Source organism: Chanos chanos, chromosome 14 (genome assembly GCF_902362185.1).
Source record: "Chanos chanos chromosome 14, fChaCha1.1, whole genome shotgun sequence".
Taxonomy (NCBI): Eukaryota; Metazoa; Chordata; class Actinopteri; order Gonorynchiformes; family Chanidae; genus Chanos; species Chanos chanos.
Genome location: NC_044508.1, coordinates 2,791,897 through 2,817,006, shown reverse-complemented (window position 1 = coordinate 2,817,006; position 25,110 = coordinate 2,791,897). Strand labels below are relative to the sequence as shown.

General features: G+C 46.5%; 1 protein-coding gene across 1 annotated transcript; it reads left to right on the top strand.

The window, feature by feature from the left end:
* Positions 1–24,759, top strand: rusc2 (RUN and SH3 domain containing 2). The gene is made up of 12 exons (XM_030791326.1): positions 1–109; positions 12,825–14,597; positions 15,528–16,056; positions 17,507–18,175; positions 19,312–19,446; positions 19,651–19,727; positions 19,833–20,007; positions 20,346–20,451; positions 20,712–20,758; positions 20,951–22,070; positions 22,285–22,446; positions 22,656–24,759. The coding sequence occupies exons 2-12, from the start codon at positions 13,014–13,016 to the stop codon at positions 22,849–22,851; spliced, it is 4,800 nt and encodes a 1,599-aa protein (XP_030647186.1). The 5' UTR covers positions 1–109; positions 12,825–13,013; the 3' UTR covers positions 22,852–24,759.
* Positions 24,760–25,110: the final 351 nt, after the last annotated feature.

Sequence of the window (25,110 nt, the reverse complement as noted above, 5' to 3'; positions counted from 1 at the left end):
CTGACTGTGTGTTCTAGGGGATAAATATTACTAATAGTATGTCTTGACCAACCGTGATTTGAAACCTAAGCATCTGTGAATTGGAATTACAACGACAAAGACCGCAAATGTAAGTTAAAAAAATATTGTTTCTTGCACGTTCTGCGGCAACTGTGTCTCATACCAGGAGGGAGGCGTCGGAAAAGATGAACACAGCATGCTGACAAAACGCTCCCATCACTGCGGGTTGTTTTTATTTATGTTTTATCAAGTAAATTAATGTCAGCAAAATATTGTATGTTCTTAGTTATACTTAATTAGAATCAAATTCCTGGAGTGTTCTGTGGGCCGTGAGGCACATACAAACGACATTTGTTTTGTTCACCATCGCCCCAATGGGCTATTGCGATTCTTTTCTTTATCATCCTCGCGCAACATGGACAGTTACTCTGACACACGTATTTGGTCACCTAATACTGATTTTTAGGTCTCACGATAGACGGTGTCACTGTGAATTATGCAGTGCAGGTTTGCGTTTTCACCAAACGTCAAATGTTTCTGATCGGTTACATTGAAGTTGCTAACCTAGAGGTTCGGTTACACAGGCATGAAGGACCACAGAGACTCGCACTTGGAGTTATCCTTATTGTGGCATGAATTTTTGTACGATCGTAATGATTCTTGCTTTTAAGCTTACGATTATAAATACTAAAGAGTTCGTTGCCTGTTTTAATCGATACACGAGCTTATTCTGTTATTCTCGTGCCATAACATGCTGACGTAGCATCCGAACGTGCCGATATTCCAATTTGTTATTGACTACTTAAGAATTTTTATATTGCGTCATAAGGTGTAGCATATGCTTTCTGTTATGTTAAACAGTGTGGTCGAATGATAAGATGTTTAAGCGACGATAAAAAAAAAATACAGTAGCCAGGCCCGCTATTCGCACACATCTGCGTTTGAGCGCACCGTTGGTTCGTGAATAGCGTACGCTCTAGGTCACGTACACGGCCTTTTGATGAAGTATTTGGCTGTAATTCACCGAATGCTGTCACAACCCAGCTATAGGTATATTGCTCAGATTCTCCGGGCCGGTTGGGTGGGGGTAGCGGCCGTCCAGACGCTGAGATCGGGCATTGTCTGTTGTTAATGCGTGTCACTGAAAACACTCCCATGGAAGGAGCGGATTAATGTAATTCAGTCAGAAGGGAGCCTAATTTGTTGTCGCCGTGTAAGGTACTGCGGTTAATAAACAGCCTGCACAGTTGTATTATCGTGCTGATGCGGCTGACAGCACCGTTTCGCCCCGTCCGAGAGATGAGAAAGAGAGAGGAATAGGGAGCGAGCGAGCGAGCGAGAGACAGACAGCCTGTGAATATGTGAATGCACCGTTTATTCGCCCGTTACGTAAGGGGCATGTTTTCCGTCTCGCTGTTCATGCTGGGAACTTTCTGGTTTGATTACAGTCAACGCAAACTCTTGTTGTTTTCAGATGACTGGTTCAGGCGTAGTGGTTGTGGAAAATGCTTAATTTATACGCACACATTCAATGACACTGACCCTGCACGATGTGACCGTTCCTGTTGCGGTTTTTGTGAGAGGATGAGATTTTGTTTCTCGTGTGTGTACGAGAGTAAGAGAGAATTTTTTGTGCGTTATGTGGCCATTCATGTTGTTTGGTAGTTTCAAACTACATATATTGCGTATATACCGTGTGTGTGTGTGTGTGTGTGCATGTGTGTGTGTGTGTGTGTGTGTGTGTGCGAGAGAGAGAGACAGAGAGAGAGAGAGAGAGTTTAATATGTAACCACTTTGGGCCAGAAGTGTTTGTTGCATGTGAGCCTCTCTTGCACCAAAATATGTTCACCTGCTGTTGAGTGTGTGTGTGTGTGTGTGTGTGTGTGTGTGTGTGCGTGTGTATCTGCCTTGCCAGCAGACAGAACCCGTGATGAAAACACCAGCACACAAACAGGCCAGTCTTTGTCACTCAAAATATTCCTGCATCTCCCCAGACATCAGTCAGAGGAAGTGGCCGTGTCCGTGCGTCTCTCTTACAGGGCAGACATGACTGTGTTTTGGGTATTTCATGGAAAACTTCTCTGTTGAAAACCATCCAGTGATGGTGATGAATAAGTGGGCAGAGCACTGAGGCAGTACATGAGTGAATGTAATTGTGTGATTTGTAACTGACTTAACCTCAGCCTGTCTTATTAAATCTTATCTCCTCTCTCTTTCACTATTTAAAATGAGACAAAAACACTAGCTTTTCACTGGGAACCAAAGGGTTCCTGGTTGAACTCTGGATTTGGTTCTTAAGGAGCTGCCTGCCCATTTCACTCTAAGAAACTCCAGGGCCACCTCTGGGAACCTCAGCCGTGTGGGCTGTCGCAGCAGAGGGGAAGAGGGAAAGACTGAACCAGCTAAACCAGTGTTAAGACCACTACCTAGCCAGCAGCACAACCTGGTCTTAACTGGTTTGCTGCTGGTTAAATGAGCTGTTTTGGCACTGGTGTGGTTGGAGAGAGTAAATACAGGTCTATGGTGTCAGAAAGCAGATTCTTCTCAAGTGATGAACTATTCTCCTGCCCCCTGCAGCTTTAATGTGGTTCTCTTTGTCTGAGGCGGCACCGTTTACTGCGCTGCGTGTGTGTGAGAATGTGCCGTAAAAAACAAGACTGGGTGTGAGGTAAAGACTGTGCAGTTAAAAGAAACCTGATTTTTTTGTGAGATGGAGAACGTGGAATAAAAAAGGACATGACAGTTTACTCCTGTTGCTCCGCAGATGCTACGACAGATCAGGCTCCTTAGGCCTACGCCTGAGTCTGAAACGTTGTCATAGTTATGTAACGTCTGTGTGTATGTGTGTGTGTGTGTGTGTGTGCGCGTGTGTGTGAGTGTGTGTCTGTCTCTCTGTCTGTCTGTGTCTGTTTGCACACTAGGATGTGACAACACCAAAGTTTCGACGGACTCTCAGTGCAACTGTGCAGACTCAGAGCAAGAAAATTATAATGGTAGAGATGAATGTGAATATTTACACATACATACAGTATATTCACACATGCATACAGTGTATTCACTCAGACATACAGTAGATGGATACGTATATTCACTCATACATACAGCAGATGAACATGTGTATTCATGCATACATACAGTAGATGAACGTGTATTCACACATACATACAGTAGATGAGCGTGTATTCACACATACATACAGTAGATGAACGTGTATTCACACATACATACAGTAGATGAGCGTGTATTCACACATACATACAGTAGATGAACGTGTATTCACACATACATACAGTAGATGAACGTGTATTCACACATACATACAGTAGATGAACGTGTATTCACACATATATACAGTAGATGAGCGTGTATTCACACATACATACAGTAGATGAATGTGTATTCACACATACATACAGTAGATGAGCGTGTATTCACACATGCATATGTCACATACATATGCTACTGCAGTGACTCTCAAGAAGTGAGTTGTCAGTGAGTTGTCAGTGAGTTGACTAATGATTCTCTTCTTGGTGAATCTGTGGATTCCTGCATCAGCATCGTTCTGAAAATATCGAAGTTTCTCTGCACAGAATTGTTTTTCTTCTCTGTCCTGGGGGCTGGCTGGATGTTTTGTTTTGGTTTGGGGTTTTTGTTGTCATTGTTGTTATTTATTTGGTCTGCATTAATATTATATTTTGTTAATACTTGGCTGTATCCACAGGCTTGCTGTAAGTTGTAGTGCAGTTTTACGCATAGCGTATGGCTATGCTGTATTGCTTTTTGATCTTCTCAGCACTGCGCTAAAAGCCAACAAAGACAGCTCTCAGGCGGAGGAGAAGTCTCATTTTAAATGTGCATGAAAGCCACTGAGGGCGGCACATCCACCGTGAGAACTGTTGTCGTGGTTACCACACACTCGCAGAGGAAGAGGGGGGCGATCAAGAGAAACACAAGACCGCTGGGACTTGAAGGGAACTCTTTTGAGTTACGGCCTACTTTTTTTTTGTAACCACTGAACATTCTAGTCTACAGAAAAAAAAACCCAGTTATTTATTTGTGACAACACACAAACACATATACACGCGTGTTTGTGTGTTTGTGTGTGCGTGTGTGCGTGTACGCGTGTGTGTGTGGTTGGGGGGGGCGGGTGCATGTGTGTACATGTTTGTGTGTGCATGTGTGTGTGTGTGTCTGTGTGTGTCTGTGTGTGTGTGTGTGTATGTGAGTGTTGTCACATTTGTTTACATTGTTTTTGAATAGTGATCTTTCGCAGAAATCAGACAGGAGTCAGTAGCAGTAGGCTTTGTTAATGTTATGTAATGTGAGTGAATCTGATTATCCAGGTGAGAAAGGGATTTGATTGGAAAGACAGAGGTAAGAGTGAAGAGGTCTCTGATTGGCCGGTGTTGTGAGGAGGATGTTGCATAATGAGTAGGATCAGTGTCAGGAAACAACCGTTTTAAACTTCCTCCCAAAGCCTAACCGTGCACTGCATCCAAATGCTTACAGGAGACCTAGTTTGAAGTAATAAGCACTCCCAAGATACACACACACACACACACACATTCACCAGTACACATATACATGCACACACTCTCTTTTTCTCTCTCTCACATGCAGTCACACATATTAAGTCAGAGAAATCCAGTTACAAAAGCACACTCACACACTCACACACACACACACACACACACAGAGAGAGAGAAAGGCTCCTCTGATACACTTGGCTGACCAGTAAACTCCTGCTATTGTTCTGGGGTGGTTCTGGGAAGTGAACCTGAATCCTGAGGGAAAATCATTGCTTTCACTGCGGGAAAACTCAGCTGGAGAAAAACAGTGTTTGTTCACTCCACTAAAACTGACTTCTCCACGATTTTACAACAAGGTCTAAGTTGCTGTGCACCCATGAAACTCAGCGTTCAGTATTATCTTAACACACACAATGCTGTGTTTCAGACAGGCTCCTCTGTGCCATCCATCAGTACTGAGTCTTCTGTCCCTTTAAAACCACCTCTGTGCCATCCATCAGCGCTGAGTCTTCTGTCCCTTTAAAACCACCTCTGTGCCATCCATCAGTACTGAGTCTTCTGTCCCTTTAAAACCACCTCTGTGCCATCCATCAGCTCTGAGTCTTCTGTCCCTTTAAAACCACCTCTGTGCCATCCATCAGTACTTAGTCTTCTGTCCCTTTAAAACCACGTCTGTGCCATCCATCAGCGCTGAGTCTTCTGTCCCTTTAAAACCACCTCTGTGCCATCCATCAGTACTGAGTCTTGTGTCCCTTTAAAACCACCTCTGTGCCATCCATCAGCGCTGAGTCTTCTGTCCCTTTAAAACCACCTCTGTGCCATCCATCAGCACTGAGTCTTCTGTCCCTTTAAAACCACCTCTGTGCCATCCATCAGTACTTAGTCTTCTGTCCCTTTAAAACCACCTCTGTGCCATCCATCAGTACTGAGTCTTCTGTCCCTTTAAAACCACCTCTGTGCCATCCATCAGCTCTGAGTCTTGTGTCCCTTTAAAACCACCTCTGTGCCATCCATCAGCGCTGAGTCTTCTGTCCCTTTAAAACCACCTCTGTGCCATCCATCAGCACTGAGTCTTCTGTCCCTTTAAAACCACCTCTGTGCCATCCATCAGCACTGAGTCTTCTGTCCCTTTAAAACCACGTCTGTGCCATCCATCAGTACCCTTTAAAACCACGTCTGTGCCATCCATCAGTACTGAGTCTTCTGTCCCTTTAAAACCACCTCTGTGCCATCCATCAGCACTGAGTCTTCTGTCCCTTTAAAACCACGTCTGTGCCATCCATCAGCACTGAGTCTTCTGTCCCTTTAAAACCACCTCTGTGCCATCCATCAGCACTGAGTCTTCTGTCCCTTTAAAACCACCTCTGTGCCATCCATCAGCGCTGAGTCTTCTGTCCCTTTAAAACCACCTCTGTGCCATCCATCAGCACTGAGTCTTCTGTTCCTTTAAAACCACGTCTGTGCCATCCATCAGCGCTGAGTCTTCTGTCCCTTTAAAACCACCTCTGTGCCATCCATCAGCACTGAGTCTTCTGTCCCTTTAAAACCACCTCTGTGCCATCCATCAGCACTGAGTCTTCTGTCCCTTTAAAACCACGTCTGTGCCATCCATCAGCGCTGAGTCTTCTGTCCCTTTAAAACCACCTCTGTGCCATCCATCAGCACTGAGTCTTCTGTCCCTTTAAAACCACGTCTGTGCCATCCATCAGCGCTGAGTCTTCTGTCCCTTTAAAACCACGTCTGTGCCATCCATCAGCGCTGAGTCTTCTGTTCCTTTAAAACCACGTCTGTGCCATCCATCAGTACTGAGTCTTCTGTCACTTTAAAACCACCTCTGTCAGCCTATCAGTACTGAGTCTTCTGTCCCTTTAAAACCACCTCTGTCAGCCGATTTATACCATGACTGTAAACCTGGAGAAGTCTAAGTGCCCTTCAGACCGTTTAGGCCAAGATTTATAACGGAGCAATTAAATAGCAAAGCATAAGATTTTTAATAATAATGATGATAATAATAATAATAATAATAATAATAATAATAATAATAATATTTATTTAGAGCCCAATATCACTATTTATAGTCTCAAAGGGCATTACATGTCTATAACAAAGTCAAATCAAAATTATATCATGCATAAGTTCGAGAAAATAGATAAGTCTTTAGTTTTGTTTTAAAGGTGTTGAGAGAGTTTGCCTCCCTAACTTCTTTAGGTAAACCATTCCAGAGGAAGGGAGAGCAGTAGAAAAAGGCTCGGTTGCCAGCGGACTTCTTTTTAACTCTTGGAATGACTAATAATCCAGAATCTTGAGAGTGCAGGGTGCGAGGTGGGTTATAGGGTGTAATTAAGTCAGACAGGTAGGAAGGCGCAAGCCCATGTAAAATTTTATATGTTAATAAGAGGACCTTAAAATCTGCCCTTGCATGAATTGGGAGCCAATGAAGGGAAGCCAGGACAGGACTAATGTGATCAAACTTCTTTGTTTTGGTCAGAATTCTAGCAGCAGCATTCTGGACCAGCTGAAGACTATTGGTCCTAGAGGCAGGCAGACCAGAGTACAGAACATTCCAGTAATTGAGGCGAGACGTGACGAATGCGTGAACAATGGTTTCTGCATCAGCCATACCTAGAAAGGGCCTTATTTTAGCAATGTTACGGAGGTGATAAAAGGCAGTTTCGGTTGTGTTCTTGATATGAGTGACTAGCGAGAGACTAGAGTCAAAAATCACACCAAGGTTTTTAGCTGAAGAGTTCTGAGAGATGATGCAGTTGTCAAAAGTTAGGGTAAGATCACTAAAAAGATGCTTATGCGTAGGGGGACCAATGACCAGCATTTCAGTCTTGCCTGCGTTAAGCATCAGGAAATTTGAAGACATCCAACCCTTAATGGCACAAAGACATGCCTCAAGGTTAGCCAATTCAGAGTGGTTAGTATGCTGGATAGGTAAGAAAATCTGAGTATCATCAGCATAACAATGGAAGTTAATGTTGTAACTACGAATAATGTCACCCAAAGGGAGCATGTAAATAGAGAATAGAAGAGGGCCAAGGACTGATCCCTGAGGAACACCATAGTTAAGCTTGTGGTATTCAGAGGTCACATTATTATAGTGGACACACCGCTTTCTCTCAGAGAGATAAGATTTAAACCAAGAGAGCGCCAGGCCACGAATGCCAATTTGATTTTCCAGGCGCTTTAACAATATAGTGTGATCGACCGTGTCAAATGCTGCGCTCAAATCAAGCAGAATAAGAACAGAAGTAGCACCAGCATCCATGGCTAATAAAAGATCATTAGTTTATAATTTATTAGTTGATAAGAACCCTCTTGATGGAAAATGTCCTGTTTCATGTGGGTCTGGTCTCTGCTTATTCAGTTGTCTCATTAATGGCTTGACAGCTTTTGGGTTTACATTGTGAGCAACAACACAACAACATAACAACACAAGTTACAAAGAGAGAGAAAGAGAGTCGGAGAGAGAGAGAGAGAGAGAAATATATGTCTCTGTCAGTGACATAATCACATGGAGGTGAGTGTTTAGGGACATTGTCAAACTGTTCGTGTCTCATACGTGTTACCACAGTCTGTGAGACACACAGACACACACACACACACAGACACACACACACGCAGACACAAACACACACGCAGACACACACGCAGACACACACACACACACACACACACGCAGACACACACACAGACACACACACACACACACACGCAGACACACACAGACACACGCGCAGACAGACGCACGCACACAGACACACACACACACACACACACACACACATATACACACACACAGACACACACACACACACAGACACACGCACGCACACAGACAGACAGACAGACACACACAGACACACACACAGACACACAGACACACACAGAAAGACACACACACACACACAGACACACACACACACAGACAGACACACACACACACACACACAGACACACACACACACAGACAGACGGCCATGACCCTTCTCTTCCCTTGACATTTCCTCTCATTTCCTCAGTGTGACAGGAACAGGGCAGTGGTTGTGCTGGTGTGTGCAGTCAGGGGACTGTAGAGTGTCACGCCCTGGATCAGTGGAGCTCTGTCCTCTATGGAATGGGCTTTTTAATATTGTTCTTAGTGTACAGTATATGTCACAGTGTGAGTGGAGGTAAATGTGATGAGTTTATTACGCTATATTATAGTTTCATAGAGAGAGTAGAATTGCATACATTAAAGGTACCGTCTGAAAACATATGAGTAAAAATACAAACTCTATCTGCCTGTCTGTCATCTGTCTGTGTCTGTCTACATAGACTCTTCTCAGACTTTCTGCCCTTGCTGTCCGGTCATGTGAGACTGCATGGCCATGACGACAGGGATATTATCTCTCTCTCTCTCTCTCTCTCTCTCTCTCTCTCTCTCCCTTTGTCCCTCTCTCTCAGCCTGTTTAATCTGTTAAGCTTGTTTCTGGGGTATGTGACCTGTGAGTAAACTCAGACACTGTCAGCGTGTGCTTTCTGTCTGTTCCAGTCACGTCTGATCGCTTAACATGTTATTTTTTCTCCCCCAAGTTTCAATAAATATCACTGCGTGGGTGCTGAAGCCACAAACGTAATGCAGTTCTGTGTGTGTGTGTGTGTGTATGTGTGTGTATGTGTGTGTGTGTGTGTGTGTGTGTGTGTGTGTGTATGTGTGTGTGTGTGTGTGTGTGTGTGTGTGTGTCTGTGTGTGTGTGTGTGTGTGTGTATATGTGTGTGTGTGTGTGTGTGTGTGTGTATGTGTGTGGGTCTGTGTATGTGTGTGTGTGTGTATATGTGTGCGTGTCTGTGTGTGTGTGTGTGTGTGTGTGTGTGTGTGTGTGTGTGTGTATGTGTGTGTGTCTGTGTATGTGTGTGTATATGTGTGCGTGTCTGTGTGTCTGTGTGTGTGTGTGTGTGTGTGTGTGTGTGTGTGTGTGTGTGTGTCTGTGTGTGTGTGTGTGTGTGTGTATGTGTGTGTATGTGTGTGTGTGTGTGTGTGTATGTGTGTCTGTGTCTGTGTGTGTGTGTCTGTGTGTGTGTGTGTGTGTGTCTGTGTGTGTGTGTGTGTGTGTCTGTGTGTGTGTGTGTGTGTATATGTGTGTATATGTGTGTGTAAAAACAACTACTTCACAAGTGGTAAAATCCCATTGCTTCTAAAAGATGAAAATATTCCCTGTATTTCTTTTGCGTCTGCTTTTGTTGTTGTTTTGTCCTGTCTGTCAGCCGTGTGTCATTTACAGTCAGTTCTGAAACAGCTGTTTATTTCTGTTATTATGTAAACACAAACCGTTTTTGTTGACATAACGCTGAATGTGAAGATGCTCAGTGAATGGCGGAATCTGTTGTCTCAAATGATTTCCATTCTGATCATAAATCATCATCTATGATGTCATAGTACTTCAATTTGTTTTGGAACCTCTACTTCTATGACAGCTCTTTTAAAACAGATGGATGGATGGATGGATGGATTCATAATCAGAGAGATTCTTACCTATGTTAATCCCCAATGAGGCATGGTGTGTTATTACACCATTATTAAACTATTAAAACGTATGAACAACTCTGAAACAGAGAATAGTCCAGAAGGGAAGAAAACGCAGGGGTGTGAGACAGCTCCCAGACTGTCTGTCATGACAGCGGTCTCTCTCATGCCCCGCTGACGGACCTGTCCGATCACACGCTCCAAGGAGCCAAGCCTCAGCCAAAAATCGAATGAGTGCAAAAAACAACAAGAGAGTGAGAAAAACGAGAGAGTGAGAGAGGCCTGAGACAGCAAGGGAAAAGGCGTTACATCATTCTTTCATTATTAATCACCGTGGAAACATCCAGATGTTAAAGGAGAGGGTCAGACACGATGATAGGGATGCAGAGACGCATAGACAGACCACTGGATGGATGGATGGATGGATGGATAGATGGATGGATGGAGAGGGAGATGTGTTTAGAGTTACAGTAGGAGAGAAGGCTGAAAACGGAGGGAGGAGAGGTGTTTTCTGTCTTCATCGCTGAAGACTCTTACATAACGAGTGAATCTCTCCTCTCCTCGTCTGAGTCACCCAAATTACTGCAGTGACAGGAAACAGGGCAGGACTTCTGTTTGGGATTCAGGACGTCTCTCTGTGTGTGAGTGTGTGTGTGTGTGTGTGTGTGTGTGTGCATGCATGTATCTGTGTGTGTGTGTGTGTGTATCTGTGTGTGTGTGCGTTTCTGTGTGTGTGTGTGTGTGTGTGTGTGTCCCACCCTTCCCTTACACTTTTAAAACACGCCCAACGCCTTACACATCACAGCAAACTACCACTCTATTTAAACCAGCCTCACTCTGAGGGCGGAGTAATCGTGGAGGATATGTCCAGAATAAACCCTTATTGTCCTAGCAGTTGTCATACCCCAGAGAGGACAGGCTGTTTTGGTATGCCTGCAGGGAGATACCATTCTCATTCTGTAAGGGGGGTTTGAATGCTTTTGGGTTTTTGATTAATCTCCATGTCTTGTAGAAATGATATGCAGCGGTATATCAGCTGAAAAGAACATGTCAGTATTCTTTTGCTATGGAAACATGAACTGTAGCCTCTTGATTTCCACTCCCGTCGGGATATTCTGCATTTAAAGTCCACTCCCGTCGGGATATTCTGCATTTAAAGATGCTACTGACTCTTAAGGATACATTGTCCCTCCTTATTTATCACTCATTTTTTCCTTAATCTCTCCATTTTTCCATCTCTTAAGAGTCAAACCAGTCTATTAGCAGTCAGGTTTGCCTTGCTCTCACATGAGCACAAGTGAATGTTAACACGTGTGATGAGGAAGAGGGCCCTGACCCGCGTTTGTCATCTCTCCATCTCTTCATCTCTCTCTCTCTCTCTCTCTCTCTCTCTCTTTTCTTGACAAATTCCTTCTCTGTTAACAAGTCTTCTGCTCTTTTTGCTGATGTGTTAGAATGCTCTAAGCTGATTGGTCATAGTTGCTGTTTATAGTAAGACAGGAAAAGTAAACGAGGCCAGGAGCGTTACATAAAGGAGGACATCCCGTGTGTGTGTGTGTGTATCTGTGTGTGTGTGTGTGTGTGTGTGTGTGTGTGTGTGTGTGTGTGCGTGTATATGTGTGTGTCTGTGTGTGTGTGTGCGTGTGTGTGTGTGTGTGTGTGTGTGTGTGTGTGTGTGTGAGTGTGTGTGTCTGTTAGCTGTGCGTGTGTGTGTGTGAGTGTGTGTGTGTGAGTGTGTGTGTCTGTTAGCTGTGCGTGTGTGTGTGTGAGTGTGTGTGTCTGTTAGCTGTGCGTGAGTGTGTGTGTGTGTTAGCTGTGTGTGTGTGTCTGTGTATGTGTGTGTATGCCTGTGTGTGTGTGTGTGTGTGTGTGTCTGTTAGCTGTGTGTGTCTTTTAGCTGTGTGTGAGTGTGTGTGTGTTAGCTGTGTGTGTCTGAGTGTGTGTGTCTGTTAGCTGTGTGTGAGTGTGAGTGTGTTAGCTGTGTGTGAGTGTGTGTGTGTGTGTGTGTGTGTGTGTGTGTGTGTGTGAGTGTGTCTATTAGCTGTGTGTGAGTGTGAGTGTGTTAGCTGTGTGTGAGTGTGTCCGTTAGCTGTGTGAGTGTGTGTGTGTGTGTGTGTGTGTGTGAGTGTGTCTGTTAGCTGTGTGTGAATGTGTGTGTGTTAGCTGTGTGTGAGTGTGTGTATGCCTGTGTGTGTGTGTGAGTGTGTGTCTGTTAGCTGTGTGAGTGTGTGTCTGTCAGCTGTGTGTGTGTGTCGGGTCATTCTGTCCTGAGCTGTGTCACTGCTCTGGTGTTGGATGAACACTCACTGTTGCTCTGTGTTTCCCCTGTTCCACTGACCTCAGCCCTCAGCCATCCTCTGAGTGGACATGCTGTTTATTCTAAGGATAGCTTTCGCACGCTGTTACATAAACCCTGGGACTTTTCCACCGAACGTCCGTGAAATTTACAGGCTCCTTAGCTGCTGAATATTTGTCCTGTAAGATCAGTTGTACTGATATGAAACCGTGTCTTGTTCAAAAAGAATGTGAGACAGCCGAATCAAGTGCAAAATTCTAAAACTTAACCATTAAAAACAAAAGCTCACATACGACAACCTGCATGTCTGTCTTGTTGACCATTAAATCTAATGTATGATTATCTGAGGCCGGCAGATTCTCTCGAAAAACTGACCTGTGGGAGTGGCTTGTTTAGGATGCATGCAGAGCTGCATTAACATGTGGTTTCCATCTTGTTAAAGCACTGACTTTTTTTTCTCTCTTTCTTCCCTTTCTCCGCTCTCTAGATGTTTCTCTTGGACCACGACACCCTCTGCAACCTTCTCTACAACATCCCATACTCTCCCAGACCACGAGTGGGAATCGGACGCATGCGCTAAAGAGGAAAAAAATCCATCAGAAAGAAAACTACACCGCCCAGAATCCCTCCCATTACTTCCCCGTTCCCACTTCCTGTCCCTTAGGCTGAGGAGATCATGGATAGTCCCCCTAAACTGGCTGGAGAGACGCTGATCGTGCACCACATCCCTCTGGTCCACTGCCAGGTGTCGGGCTCACGCCAGCGCTGCAGCCCGCTGAAACGGAGCAACCCGTTCAGCTGCCCGGAGAACCTGGGCCTCAGCAGAACCACCTCCCTTCCCGAGCGCGACGTCCTGCAGAGAGAGGCGCTGCTTTACAGCAGCCTGATCCAAACCGCCAGCGCCAAGGACGACTACGAGGAAGGAGGAGGACGAGGAGGGAAAGGGGGAAGCACGGGGGCCAGCGACACCTCGTCGTTAACGTCCAGCAATTCCGAAGAGCCGCCTCTGGCCAGGTGCGGAAAACGCCAGGAGCGCCCTCGCTCGCTCCGACACAATCCTTTCCTGCTCAACAGCAATGAAGATCAAGGTGACGAAGAGGAGGATGAGGATGATGATGGCGATAACCTGAACGGCTACCTGGAAGATTCGTCCTTCCACCTCCACGGTATCGAGGATCCGAACGCGGGTCTCGGGGAGGAACGGGTCCTGGGCTCGTTTCATCTGCACGAGTTTGGTTTGAGCTTGGACCCGGAGCCTTTTCTTCTGCACGGGACTCTGGACAAACCCTGGAGCTCCGCCGCCAGCGGCCACCCGGGGGCGCCAGACGGCCAAGACAGAAACAAGGGAGGGACTTTCGACTTCTCCGCCCGTCTGGAGCTGCTGGGATTGGACGGAGGCCAGCGTCGCCATGGTAGCAGCGGTTCCACTCTGTCCATGGACTGCGGAGAGCAGGAATGGGGCGACGAGGACGAGGATGAGGAGGGTGACGATCACGGGCGGGGAAGTCGTGCGGGGAGCTCCGACTGCTCCAGCTCTGCCGTGGCGCCTCACTGTTCGTGTTGCGGCCTCTCCCAGCCGTACTCCGAAACGTTCTCGGAGCCGTTTTCCGAGAACCAGCTGGGTTACGGGAGCGACTCTTCCTGCAACAGCTCCGACGGCGTGTTGGTCAACTTCAGCACCATCTACAACAAGATGAACAACCTGGTTCCCGCCAAGCCACCGCCAATCAACCTCAACAGCTCCGCCCAGCACTCTTGCTCCTCCTCCTTGTCCGAGCCCCACAATGCAGGGTCGGGCTTAACTGAGACGAGTGGGGGCGGGGCTTTTTACTTGGACCTCCACACCTCACCCACCGAACCCCCACCTCAGCCTGTCCCCACTACCCGGGAAACCACAAACTCCACTTCCTCCTGTGGATGCCCCGCCCAGTCGCAGGGGACAGTGGAAGTCGATGCTAACTGCAACTCCTACCACAACCACCTGACCAATGAGGATGCCTCCGCCAACAACGACCTCACTTCCTGCTTGCAGAGTCAGGCTCGGCTGGTGGTGGCAACGCAGAATTACTACAAACTGGTCACCTGTGACCTTTCGTCCCAGTCCTCTCCCAGTCCAGCTGGATCTTCAGTCACCAGCAGCTCGGATGAACCCAGTAAAGGAAGCCCAACCCAGCCCACTGAATATTACCTCTTCGGAAGACCCGCTGGGGAAGAGGAAGAGGAAGAGGAGGAAGAGGGAGAGAACACTGAGCTGTCTCAGGTAAGGAAAGGTCTTGTAAAAACTTTGGGCCGGTTATATTGTTCTGCTATTATTGTTAATGCACCATGTTGTGTTTTTTTTTTTTACGTTCATGAATTCCTTTTCCACTCCTTCACCGCTTGTACACATTGTCTCAACCCTCAGTCATTTTTGGAGACAGGTAGTTGTGGGTGTATCACAGAGGGCTCAGGAAAACAACATGTCACACACCTTCATCATCTGACAGACTGTTTCCAGTTCAGTTCTGTTTCCAGTTTCATGCTGCGTACTCTAACAGTGAGACTCTGCATTTGAAGGAGTCGACACAATGAGAGACATATTTTTTACTGACGGTAGATTTTCTGTCAGACAAGTGTAATGCAGCGAACACTGCCATAACTGTCTTTACATCTGACACCTGATGAAGCCAATCCTTTTTTTAGTTTTATAACGCAAAGCACAGATTATAGAACACGTGGCTCTTGGTTTTGGGTAAAGAGAATTAACTTCAGCATTAGAACTGATTACGCACACAGTCTCTGCTATTCCTGTATTCAGCTATTTTTCTCTGTGGTTCACGTTATTAAAATTATTAAAGGTTAATAGTGTTGGCAGAAATTGTCAAGCATGAGGGCAAATAAGAAAGGATAGATTAAAAACGATTCCTATGTTTTATCTCTTTCTGAAGCAGTGGCTTCCAAGTATAGTTTTAGGGGCAATGAGAGAGAAAGAGCCAGAGAGCCAGAGAGAGAGAGAGAGAGAGGCCTAAGTTTAGCATTTTTGGTAGCAGATGGCAGGAATCCGAATAGTTAACATTCCGATTCTAGAACACCAGGAGCGATGATGTCACTCTGGGGCTAGTGCATACACAGACTAGAAATGCAGTTTTTTCAAGGGCCAGTACATTATCTGACTTTCATGGTTTGTGACACTAAATGTCCTCTTTCTTAGCAGAATGACGAGAAGTCGACCCATTCGGACCCTGTCCCAAATGTCATAGAGGGGCAAGTGTACGTCAACGTCTCCCCTCCCGTGTCAAACCGCGGGATGGGCGGAGCCACGGGCGGGCGACAGCGTTCCCGGAGCTATGACCGTCACCTGGATAAGTCTCCGCCCCCTCGCTTGGGTTCCCTGGAGCGCATGCTCAGCTGCCCTGTGCGTCTTAGCGAGGGTGCCGCCCCCTGCCCGCCCCCTCCGCCCCGTGTCACCTCCTTTGCGGAGATAGCGAGGAATAAGAGGAGAGGAGGAGTAGGAGGTGCCACAGGTGGGTCGCCCTCCCTCAAGGCCAGCATGGAGGGGTCCTCCATCCATTCCCAATCCTCTGGAGAGTTCTCCCCCATTCCGGAGGTGCTGCTGCCCAGAGAAAGTCATAGTTTACCGCCGCTGACCCGATGCTACAGTCAGGGGAGTTGTGATCAGACCTTACCACTCCGAGACTGCATGGGGGCAGTTGGAAAGGAAGCACGTACCAAAGCAGAAGGTAAGAGGGGAGGACAGAGACTAGGGTAAGGGGAGAGACTTTGAGTGTGCGATAAGCATGTGACAGACAGACTCAGGGAAGTCAAGTCGAAAGATACTGAATACAGAAAAATGTAAAATACATAATATTGGTTTGGTGGTGTTGGTACAGTCTTGCTGGGGACAGCAGCAAGGAGTTTAAATTAGTGCTGGGGATATTAGACAGTAGGAGTTTTATATGACTTTCTTGCTCTCTTGACAGAGTGAAGTATCTATATCCGTCTGAAGTGAAATTATTGTATTATATGAATCTTTTCTTTGGGTGAGATACTTCTAAATCCATTTCTGTTTTTATCAGCTGTGTGTAAAATGGAAAATTGAGGAATGACGAACAGTTGATTTCCGCATTTCTGAAAGAAAAACTTCTGACCAATGATGGTTGTTGTGTTGAAATTTAATAGAATCATGTGCATCTGTGTGTTATCTAGCTTGAAGCAGCATTCTGTCATGGTTTTGAAATATACGTTGGAAAGGAACTAATTTTGAACAGGTGGTATGCACAGACTTTTCAGCCATGGTTTGAGATTTGATTGAAATGATCATCTTTGAATGTCGTAAGGGTGGTCAAACGTAGTAGTGTATAACATTCGCTGGATATTTTAGCTTTCGACACAAGCAGCATTCCTTTTCAAGGAATTAAACATACGACGTCAAAGATGTTAGAGAGCGAGACAATCTGGAACGGTACACCAACTAGTAATGATGTGCTCCCCCTTGTGGCAAGTAGCATGTAGGGCAACGTTAGGAGAAAATGACATTTGAGGCCTTGAGCGTGTGAGCAAAACAGCTTGCGCAATGGCGTAGACATTAGCCCCTGTAGCATTCCGAACGTCTCGGTCAAAGAACACAGGCAGAGACACCGAGGCTGCAAACACGAAAGACGAGCTGTTCGGAGGCAGCTTTATCACGGTTTATGGATAATTTCGGCAACGCTTTTTTACACAGCCATTCGTTGACGCAGTGTGCGCAGGTCTGCTCTGTGAGACTGATTTTCACTTGTGTGTGTGTGTGTGAGAGAGAGAGAGGGTTGTTACGTGTGTATGGTTGTGTGTGTGTGTGTGTGCGTGTGTGTGTGGATTAGACGGCACTTTTCTGTCGGACTGGAGGAATAGCGCTGTGTCATTGTTTTGTTTAGATACTTAACCTACTAGACCGCTTTCGGACGCTATCTGTAAATATTGGATTTTTTAAGGCGTCAGTTTGTTTTAGAAACGATCTGGTAATTTAGTACAAGTTTCTCACCGAGGGAAATATTTGATAATATGTTCTGTTATAGCTTGGTAATTATAATGCTTAGTATTGCAGTTATTGTGTACACATAAATTATGTATACGTGTACAGTGGTGTTGTAGGACACATTTAATCTGAATTCTCTCTTTCTCCCTCTCCCTCTCTTTCTCTCTTTTTGTCAGGTGGTCTGACTTCTTCCTCACCTGGAGTCGTGAGATACAGTAAAGACCAGCGTCCAACTACGTTACCCATACAGCCTTTCACCTTTCAGCACCAGTTTGGGAAATCTCAACCCAAACCTCTGCTCCCACTACTGAACGACTACATCAGTCACATGCAGGGTCGTGGGGGGGCTGCGCCCAAGGAGGACGAGGATGAACCCCCCAGCGACGTCCTCCGGCGAGCTGTGGATGCCCCCTCAGCTGCCAGACCCTCTCCGCTAGGAAGCTATTCCCCCGTTCGGATCCAGGGCGGGGCTCCTAGTTCTGGAACGTGCTCCACCTGCACCCCCAGCCCTGACCGGGCCCCTGGAGGCCCTCGGCCCCCTCGGAGCCTCTCTTGTCCTGTCTCGGCCGGCCTTCTGCCCCAGCGCACGCCCACAAAGGCGGAGCATCAGCCAAAGTCACGCCCGCTCCCTCCAACTCCTCCCCCGGCCCCTCTGTCGACAAGGAGCCCGCTGGTCCAGCCCACGGCCAGGCAGGCAGGGCTTTGTTTCCACGGAGATGGCTTGGCACCCTTGCCAACGTTACCCGCCACCGGACTCGGAGCCACACTCGGACACCTGGAGCCCGTCCGACATCAGGCAGGCAAGACGGGCGTGACCACATGCATGGCACAGCGCCAAACGAATGGTAGGCACCTCCACCTTCCGCAGTGCCCTGACAGACACAGAGAGGTGGTCATTTTCCTGGAGGGCCACACTCTTACAGGATTTTAATCTAGTCCTAATGTGACACACCTGAATCAAACATGCAGGAGCTGTGTGTGTTTGAGCGTGGCGGGTAAACCTGTAAATGTTGTGGCCCTCCAGGTGGAGGATCACAGACCCCTCGACGAGGGAAACCTGTGTTAAGAAACGTGTGTCATTGCCTATTTGTTGAATGAGCGGACGTTGTTTTTATTGTTTTCTTTGCTCTGGCAGTGAAGCTCACAAACAGTCATATTCACAGACCACTTTGCCTTTGCCGTGCGCCGTAGAGCTCAATCTAATCCATATAATGATATGGAATCATTTCTGTCCCATTTCTCTACAATCTGTATATATGTATGTCTGGAGTTTTTGCATCATTCCTCATAATTCTGAGCAAACACCCAGAGACAGACCAGTCACTCGACACTTCCGATTTTTAAACTCTTTGCTTTTCTCTGGTTTCTCCTGTTTAACTAACTCTCTTCTCCCGCTCTTTTCCGTCCCTTTCATTTTTCCATCGTTCAAAATCCCTTCCCTTCCTTTTAAAACCTCATTTAATCCTTCGTTATCCTTTTTCATCCCCCTCTGATCTTGATAACTGAACCGCTCTCCTCCATTCATCCCTCCATTCATCCCTTCATTCCTCTTTTCGTTTCAATCCCATCATCCTCTCCCTCCTCTCAGCCAACCACCTCTCCCCTCAGGCTCTGAAATGGAGGGACTATCGCCGTAAGAACCCTCTGGGATTGGACAGGACCGCAGAGGGTGCGGTCAGGGGCGTGGCTGCCCCGCTCTCGTCGAGTCTCGACCCCAAAAGGGGCGGGGTGAACCGTTTCAGTCGTCGGAATGTCTTTGACTTCCCGCCATCCAGTCACGCTTTGGGTCGCCTTAACGGTGCTCACCTGATTCACTCTAGTCAGGGGTCAGGGGTCAGGGGTGACTCTGTGTGGGAGGGGCTTGGGGACTTAAGAGGAGGTTAGGAAGTTGGGAGGTGTGTGGGTGGGGTTAGTAATTGTAACTAGTGTTTGTACAGTAATAGTGTACACCTTTAATAATGCTGTGTGTGTCTGTGTGTAGGTCAACTCCAGCAATATTACAGCGACTTCTTGCCAGATTACTTCTCACAGACAGAGCGCCCTCCAGAGGAATTCTGCCTCTCCCCAGACGCCTCCTCAGACGAGTCTATCTCTATAGACCTGCTGCAGAAGAGAGGTGTGTGTGTGTAATGAGTTTCACCCACTTTTGTCTGTAATTAACAAGTTGAAAGAGCTACAGCTTTGGGAACAGGCATGTGTGTGTGTGTGTGTGTGTGTGTGTGTGCGCGGGTGTTCACTCCCTCCATATTTTCTTTCTTACTCTGCCTTCTCTAAAACCTCTCTCTCTCTCTCTCCCTCTCTCTCTCTCTCTCTCTCTCAGGTTTGGTAAAGTCTATAAACACTGCAGTGGACCTGATTGTAGCTCATTTTGGGACCAGTCGAGATGCTGGAGTGAAGGTACACGTCTCTTTATCAGTAAGATTTCACTCGCTCTCGTACTCACACGAGGAGGCTTGACATAAACTCTTCTGCTCCTGACTGTGTGTGTCTCTCTTTCCGCAGGCTAAACTGGGCAACAGCTCGGTCAGTCCTAACGTAGGTCATCTCATTCTGAAGTACTTGTGTCCAGCCATCCGGGAGCTGCTGCAGGACGGACTGCGTCCATATGTCTTAGACCTGATCATCGGCCAGAGACGCAACCAGCCATGGAGTATCGTAGAGGCCTCTACGCAGCTGGGTGAGCAACGATGAACATGACGATGATGACGATGATGCTGATGGTGGTGATGATGATGATGATGGTGATGATGATGCTGATGGTGGTGATGATGATGATGATGATGATGGTTGTGATGATGCTGATGGTTGTGATGATGATGATGATGATGATGATGATGTCTGTAAAAATGAAAAGTCTGTATTTATTCCCTTGTTTATGGAGAGTGAATCGTGGTGTCTATCGGCAGTGGTGTGGTGACACCAGTGTTGGTAATCCTGACGTTCTCTCCCTCTCTGTCTGTCTCTCTCTCTCTCTCTGTCTGTCTCTCTTGCTCTTTCTTTTTGTGTCTCTCTTAGGACCCTCAACACGTGTGCTACACTCTCTGTTCACCAAAGTCTGCCAGTACTCCGAGCTGACCAATCACAGCATGCGACTCAATGCTTTCATCTTCGGCTTGCTGAAGTGAGACTCTCTTATTATCACTCTGTCCGTTTTCTTACTGTTTCTCTCACCGTCCGTCAGACAAAATCGATAACACATAACAAGTCTATCACTCTGTAACTCCATCACTCTGTTCTTCTGTGCCTCTACCCCTTTATCTATCCCTTTGTCACTATCCCCATCTGTCATTTCTTCTCTCTCTCTCTCTCTCTCTCTCTCTCTCTATCATTTTTGAGGTGACTGTTTCATGACTGTCTCTTTTCCTGTGTCCTGTTTTTCAGCCTGAGGTCTTTGGAGTTTTGGTTTAATCACATTTACACACATGACGGTGAGACCACACACGCACACTTACACACACACACACACACACGCGCAGCCCACAGAGGCATGTCAGTGTCTTTCGCACCACTAATGATGAAATTCTTAAAAATATTTTTTAAACAACATCAATGTATTAATCGCCTTGGGCTTAATTGACATTGACACATGTTTATTCTGTCTCCTTCTGCTTCTCATTCAGACATCATAGCAGCACACTACCATCCGTGGGGTTTCCTCCCACTGTCGCAGGGGCCATGCCAGCCGCTGTTCGAGGAGCTGCTACTCCTCCTCCAGCCGCTGTCTTTGCTACCCTTTGACCTTGACCTCCTGTTTGAGCCACACCTCCTTCAGAAAGGGCGGGATCACCTCAGACGAAAGGAGCAGCTCTGCTCTGCCGGACAGGGCCTCGACCAATCAGCACGCTCCACTTTCCAGCTGATGAGAGGCTGGGTGGAGTCCAGGAGAGAGGGGGCGGGGTCTTCGAGTGAAGCAGGGGAGATGCAAACGCAAAGGTTCTCACTTATGCGAGAAGGAGCAGTATCTGGTATGGAGAGGGCGGAGTCAAAGAGAGGTACGGTCGAGCAGAGGAGAGAAGGGGCGGGCAGCGAATCAGTGACAAACCGGGTGTGGCCAGGTTCAGACTCGTGCAGTTTGGCGGCAGGCGGAATGGAAGGAGTTCGAATGAGTGCAGAAAGGGTGAAGGGTGTTGGTGGGGAGTGTCAGAGAGAGGGACAGGAGGATGGAGAGAGAGAGAGAAAAAGCGAAACACGAGACTCCACCACTCAGGCACTGGGCGGAGCCAAACAGAAGAACAAGCAGGCGGGTTGGTGGTACCAGCTCATGCAAAGTTCTCAGGTTTACATCGACAATTCCTCCGAAGGATCCAGATTCGTCAAATGGGAGAAAAGGAAGAAATCGGGCACGGAGGGGCGGAGACAGGCCTACCCGCCCCTCAGGGAGGGAGTCGTGGAAGGAGCAGAGGCGACCCAGGAGGTGGAGGAGCAATTTCAAAACACTGCCATCAGCAGCAACACCAAATGTGGTAACGGCTACGAACCTTCAGCCCACACGGGAAGCGCCAACCCTGCCAAAGTCCGTCCGTCTTGGATGGGCAGCCCGCCGGAATCAGTGCTCAACGAACTGAAAAAGAGTGAAGAGAGGGTACCGGAAACTCAGGGGGCTGACCAGGGTGGGCCGCAGCCCGCGACTGCGGGAGACGCGTCCGCACAGGGTATGCGCTGGGGCAGGTTGTTTGGAGCTGTCCCTTCCGCCAAGACAGAGAAAACCGAACAGAAACCAAACCGAAGTCAAAAGAGCAGGTCTGTGACAATACAATATCAAGCTTTTTACAAAACTCATAAAAATAAAGAAATTAATTAATTTAAAAAATGACCAAGAATACCCAAGTTTGTCTGGATTTTTCAGCACTACTAACCACTATGCATCATATGATTTACGAGTGAGGACACAAACACATGCAGACGCCAGCTGCAGTAATTTTCTCTGCTCTTTGCTCTGTTTGTTCCTTTTTAGGCTTCCATCGGGATGGCTGAGTCTAGACACATCAGTTTTGGACTTTGTGGTTCAGACAGTCGGAGCTGGGAGGCGATTGGATCGTTCCCAGACCAATGAGAGCCCAGAGCCTTCTCCTGCCCAGGAAGCACAACCGATCGTCGCCCAGCAACAAGCCCCATGGTATTTTTCACTTGGATTTTCCATCGAAGTGGGTCAGAATGGTCCACTGGTATTTTGATGTGTATCCATTATGTCCTTTTTTTTCACTCAGTGTAGCAAAGTGAAGCCGTTAGGAGGAGCTGCTTTCTCATTTTCTCACAACTGAACACATTCTCTGTCTCTCTCTCTCTCTCTGTCTCTCTCTCTCTCTCTGTCTCTCTCTCTCTCAGTGAGGTACAGGCTCTTTGTCATCACATAGCCTCTGAGCCAGGACACTTGAGCTTCCAGAAGGGCGACATACTTCGCGTCCTTGGCAGAGCCGACGCGGATTGGCTGAGGTGTTCCCTGGGGGATCGGGAGGGCCTTGTTCCAATCATCTACGTCACACTTAACGAGGAGAACCAGGGCTCCCAGGAGTCACACTAAACCCTGGACCTCCTGTCTTTGTATGGACAATTAAGACTGGACCTGCTTTAATGTCAGGCCACTGGATGGTAGTTCACACGCTAAACAGGAACATTTTTGGACAGTGGTTTCTATCGCAACTTCGTAAGACATAGGAACCCACTCGCATGCAGACCTACACAGACACGCACACATTCTCAGATACACACTGAAAACAACCTGAATATTGCGCAGAACTGACAACTCTCAGAGGATTCAAACGCATTCCGATGCTCTGTCCATCTGTCCTGTCTGCACAGCGCTTCTACTTTTGTCCGGCACTGGGAGGAAAGGATTTGGTCATCTTTCAGGGCCCCCAAAGGGTCCATGGAAATTACCATTTGGTTTTTCACTACACTTCGCACCGCTTTTGTCGTGAAGAGTTGCTGACTAAGCACTGTTGCTTGTTTTTTTGTTTTAGTTTTTGTTCTGTTTTGTTTTGTTTTTTTTTCGTCTGTGCTTTGCTTCTGTGATAACACTTAGTCTTGCTCAATTTGGGTTTGAGACGGCAAGACACGTTTAGATGTCAACCGTGGATTGAGCAAGAGAAGAATCAAGGCATTAGCTATCTTAACTAGAAATCAGATAAGGGAATACATTTGTCTTTCAGGGTGCTTTACACAGATTTGGAATTCCTCTGTGTAGCTAATAGCCTCACTTTGACTCCTGGGTTCCCAAAACTTTTAGCTATATCTTATGATTTACAGTGCCATAATTGATAAACAGTAATCCCAAACATCTGCCGGCGTTAGCTGCATGCTAATAACAACACTGATCTCATTCAAAGAAACATCAAAAAACAAGGACTTGTTCAAGAAACCCGTTAAAATATGGTTCATAGTCATTCTTAAGAAACGGCTGAAAAAGACATTCAGGAGTTTCAAGGTTGTTTCCGGATGTTCAGCCAAGCTAATATTGAATGACAGCTATGCCAGCTATCAGCAGTTGTTGCTAAATGCTTCTCAAAGATTATTCCATTTTGTTTTAGGAGAGTTAAATCACTAACGTAACAACACCGTAGCAATGAGTGTTAAGAAAGAATTCTTCCCCTCATTGTGTTTTCCCCCTGTATCTAAGCCACACACCAACTTTTTAAATTGCTAGCTGGTATTAGCAAATGTTAGCCAATGTTTGTCTCACTGAGTGCATTTCTGGTTTTTAGTCATTTCGGCTGAATGGACATTTGTGGACTTTTCACACTTTGACTTTTGTGATTATGGTTTATTTTTGAATGAAAAAAGACAACTAGCAAACTAACTAACAAACAGAATCTTAGCTGCCTTATAATAACACCACTAGTCTCCATAGTGACTTGTACCTGTCTCCATGACCACCACTATTCTAAACATAGTGGCCAGTCATTAATACATTACAATACAGTGAAGATGAAGAAGACAGAGATTACGGTCTTTCTGGACAGACATACCACCTCAGATGGATCTTTGATGAAGGACAGACAAACAAACCAATGAAATCCCTTACTCTACTGCTTGCCCTACCCCATTTCACATACAGCCCTCTCACTGGAGAGTGCATGAGGCAGGGGCAATACTTATTCATTGCACATCCAATAGTGACCTGATAGCCAATTGCGTGTCCCTAATAACTGATATATATGTCATAACCTTTCAGGTACTCTCCCATACTCTTCTTAATGTCCCTCAACAGGAGGCTCAAGAAGGGACAACAATGCTGTCAAAACCAAGTAGCCAATGTGGAGTCATGTGCTTCTGTAATACACTGGGCTCTGTTTATGCATCTGCTGTTGAAGTAACGTTAATTTAACCGAATGATTTTTGGAAGTTGTTGAGACCCATCTAATATGGGTGAGTTTTTTGTGAGGATGTAGATTGACGGGTGGATGGACTCATGAATGAACGGATGGATGGATGGATGGATGGATGGATGGATGGATGGAAAGTCTTTGAGGGCAAACAGTTTTCATGCAGGATGGTCTTCAGTAAAGTTCAGCTTAAGTTCTTTCACAAAAAAATAATATATATATATATTGTTTTGAACTCCACAATTGCTTTGGTTTCATGATTTTACAGTCCTGTGAAGGAGTCCCAAATTCATTTAATTAGCTTTATGAAAATCCTGACGTTTCCATCAAAACATTTCTAATGTTTCTCAAGGGACAAAAGATCAGAAACATTGGAAATGGGCAGCAAATGCCATGTTGGAGAACTAAGTCCACTGTGCTGTGGTGCCATTCAAAAGGGCATTTGGTTTCGTCTGCTG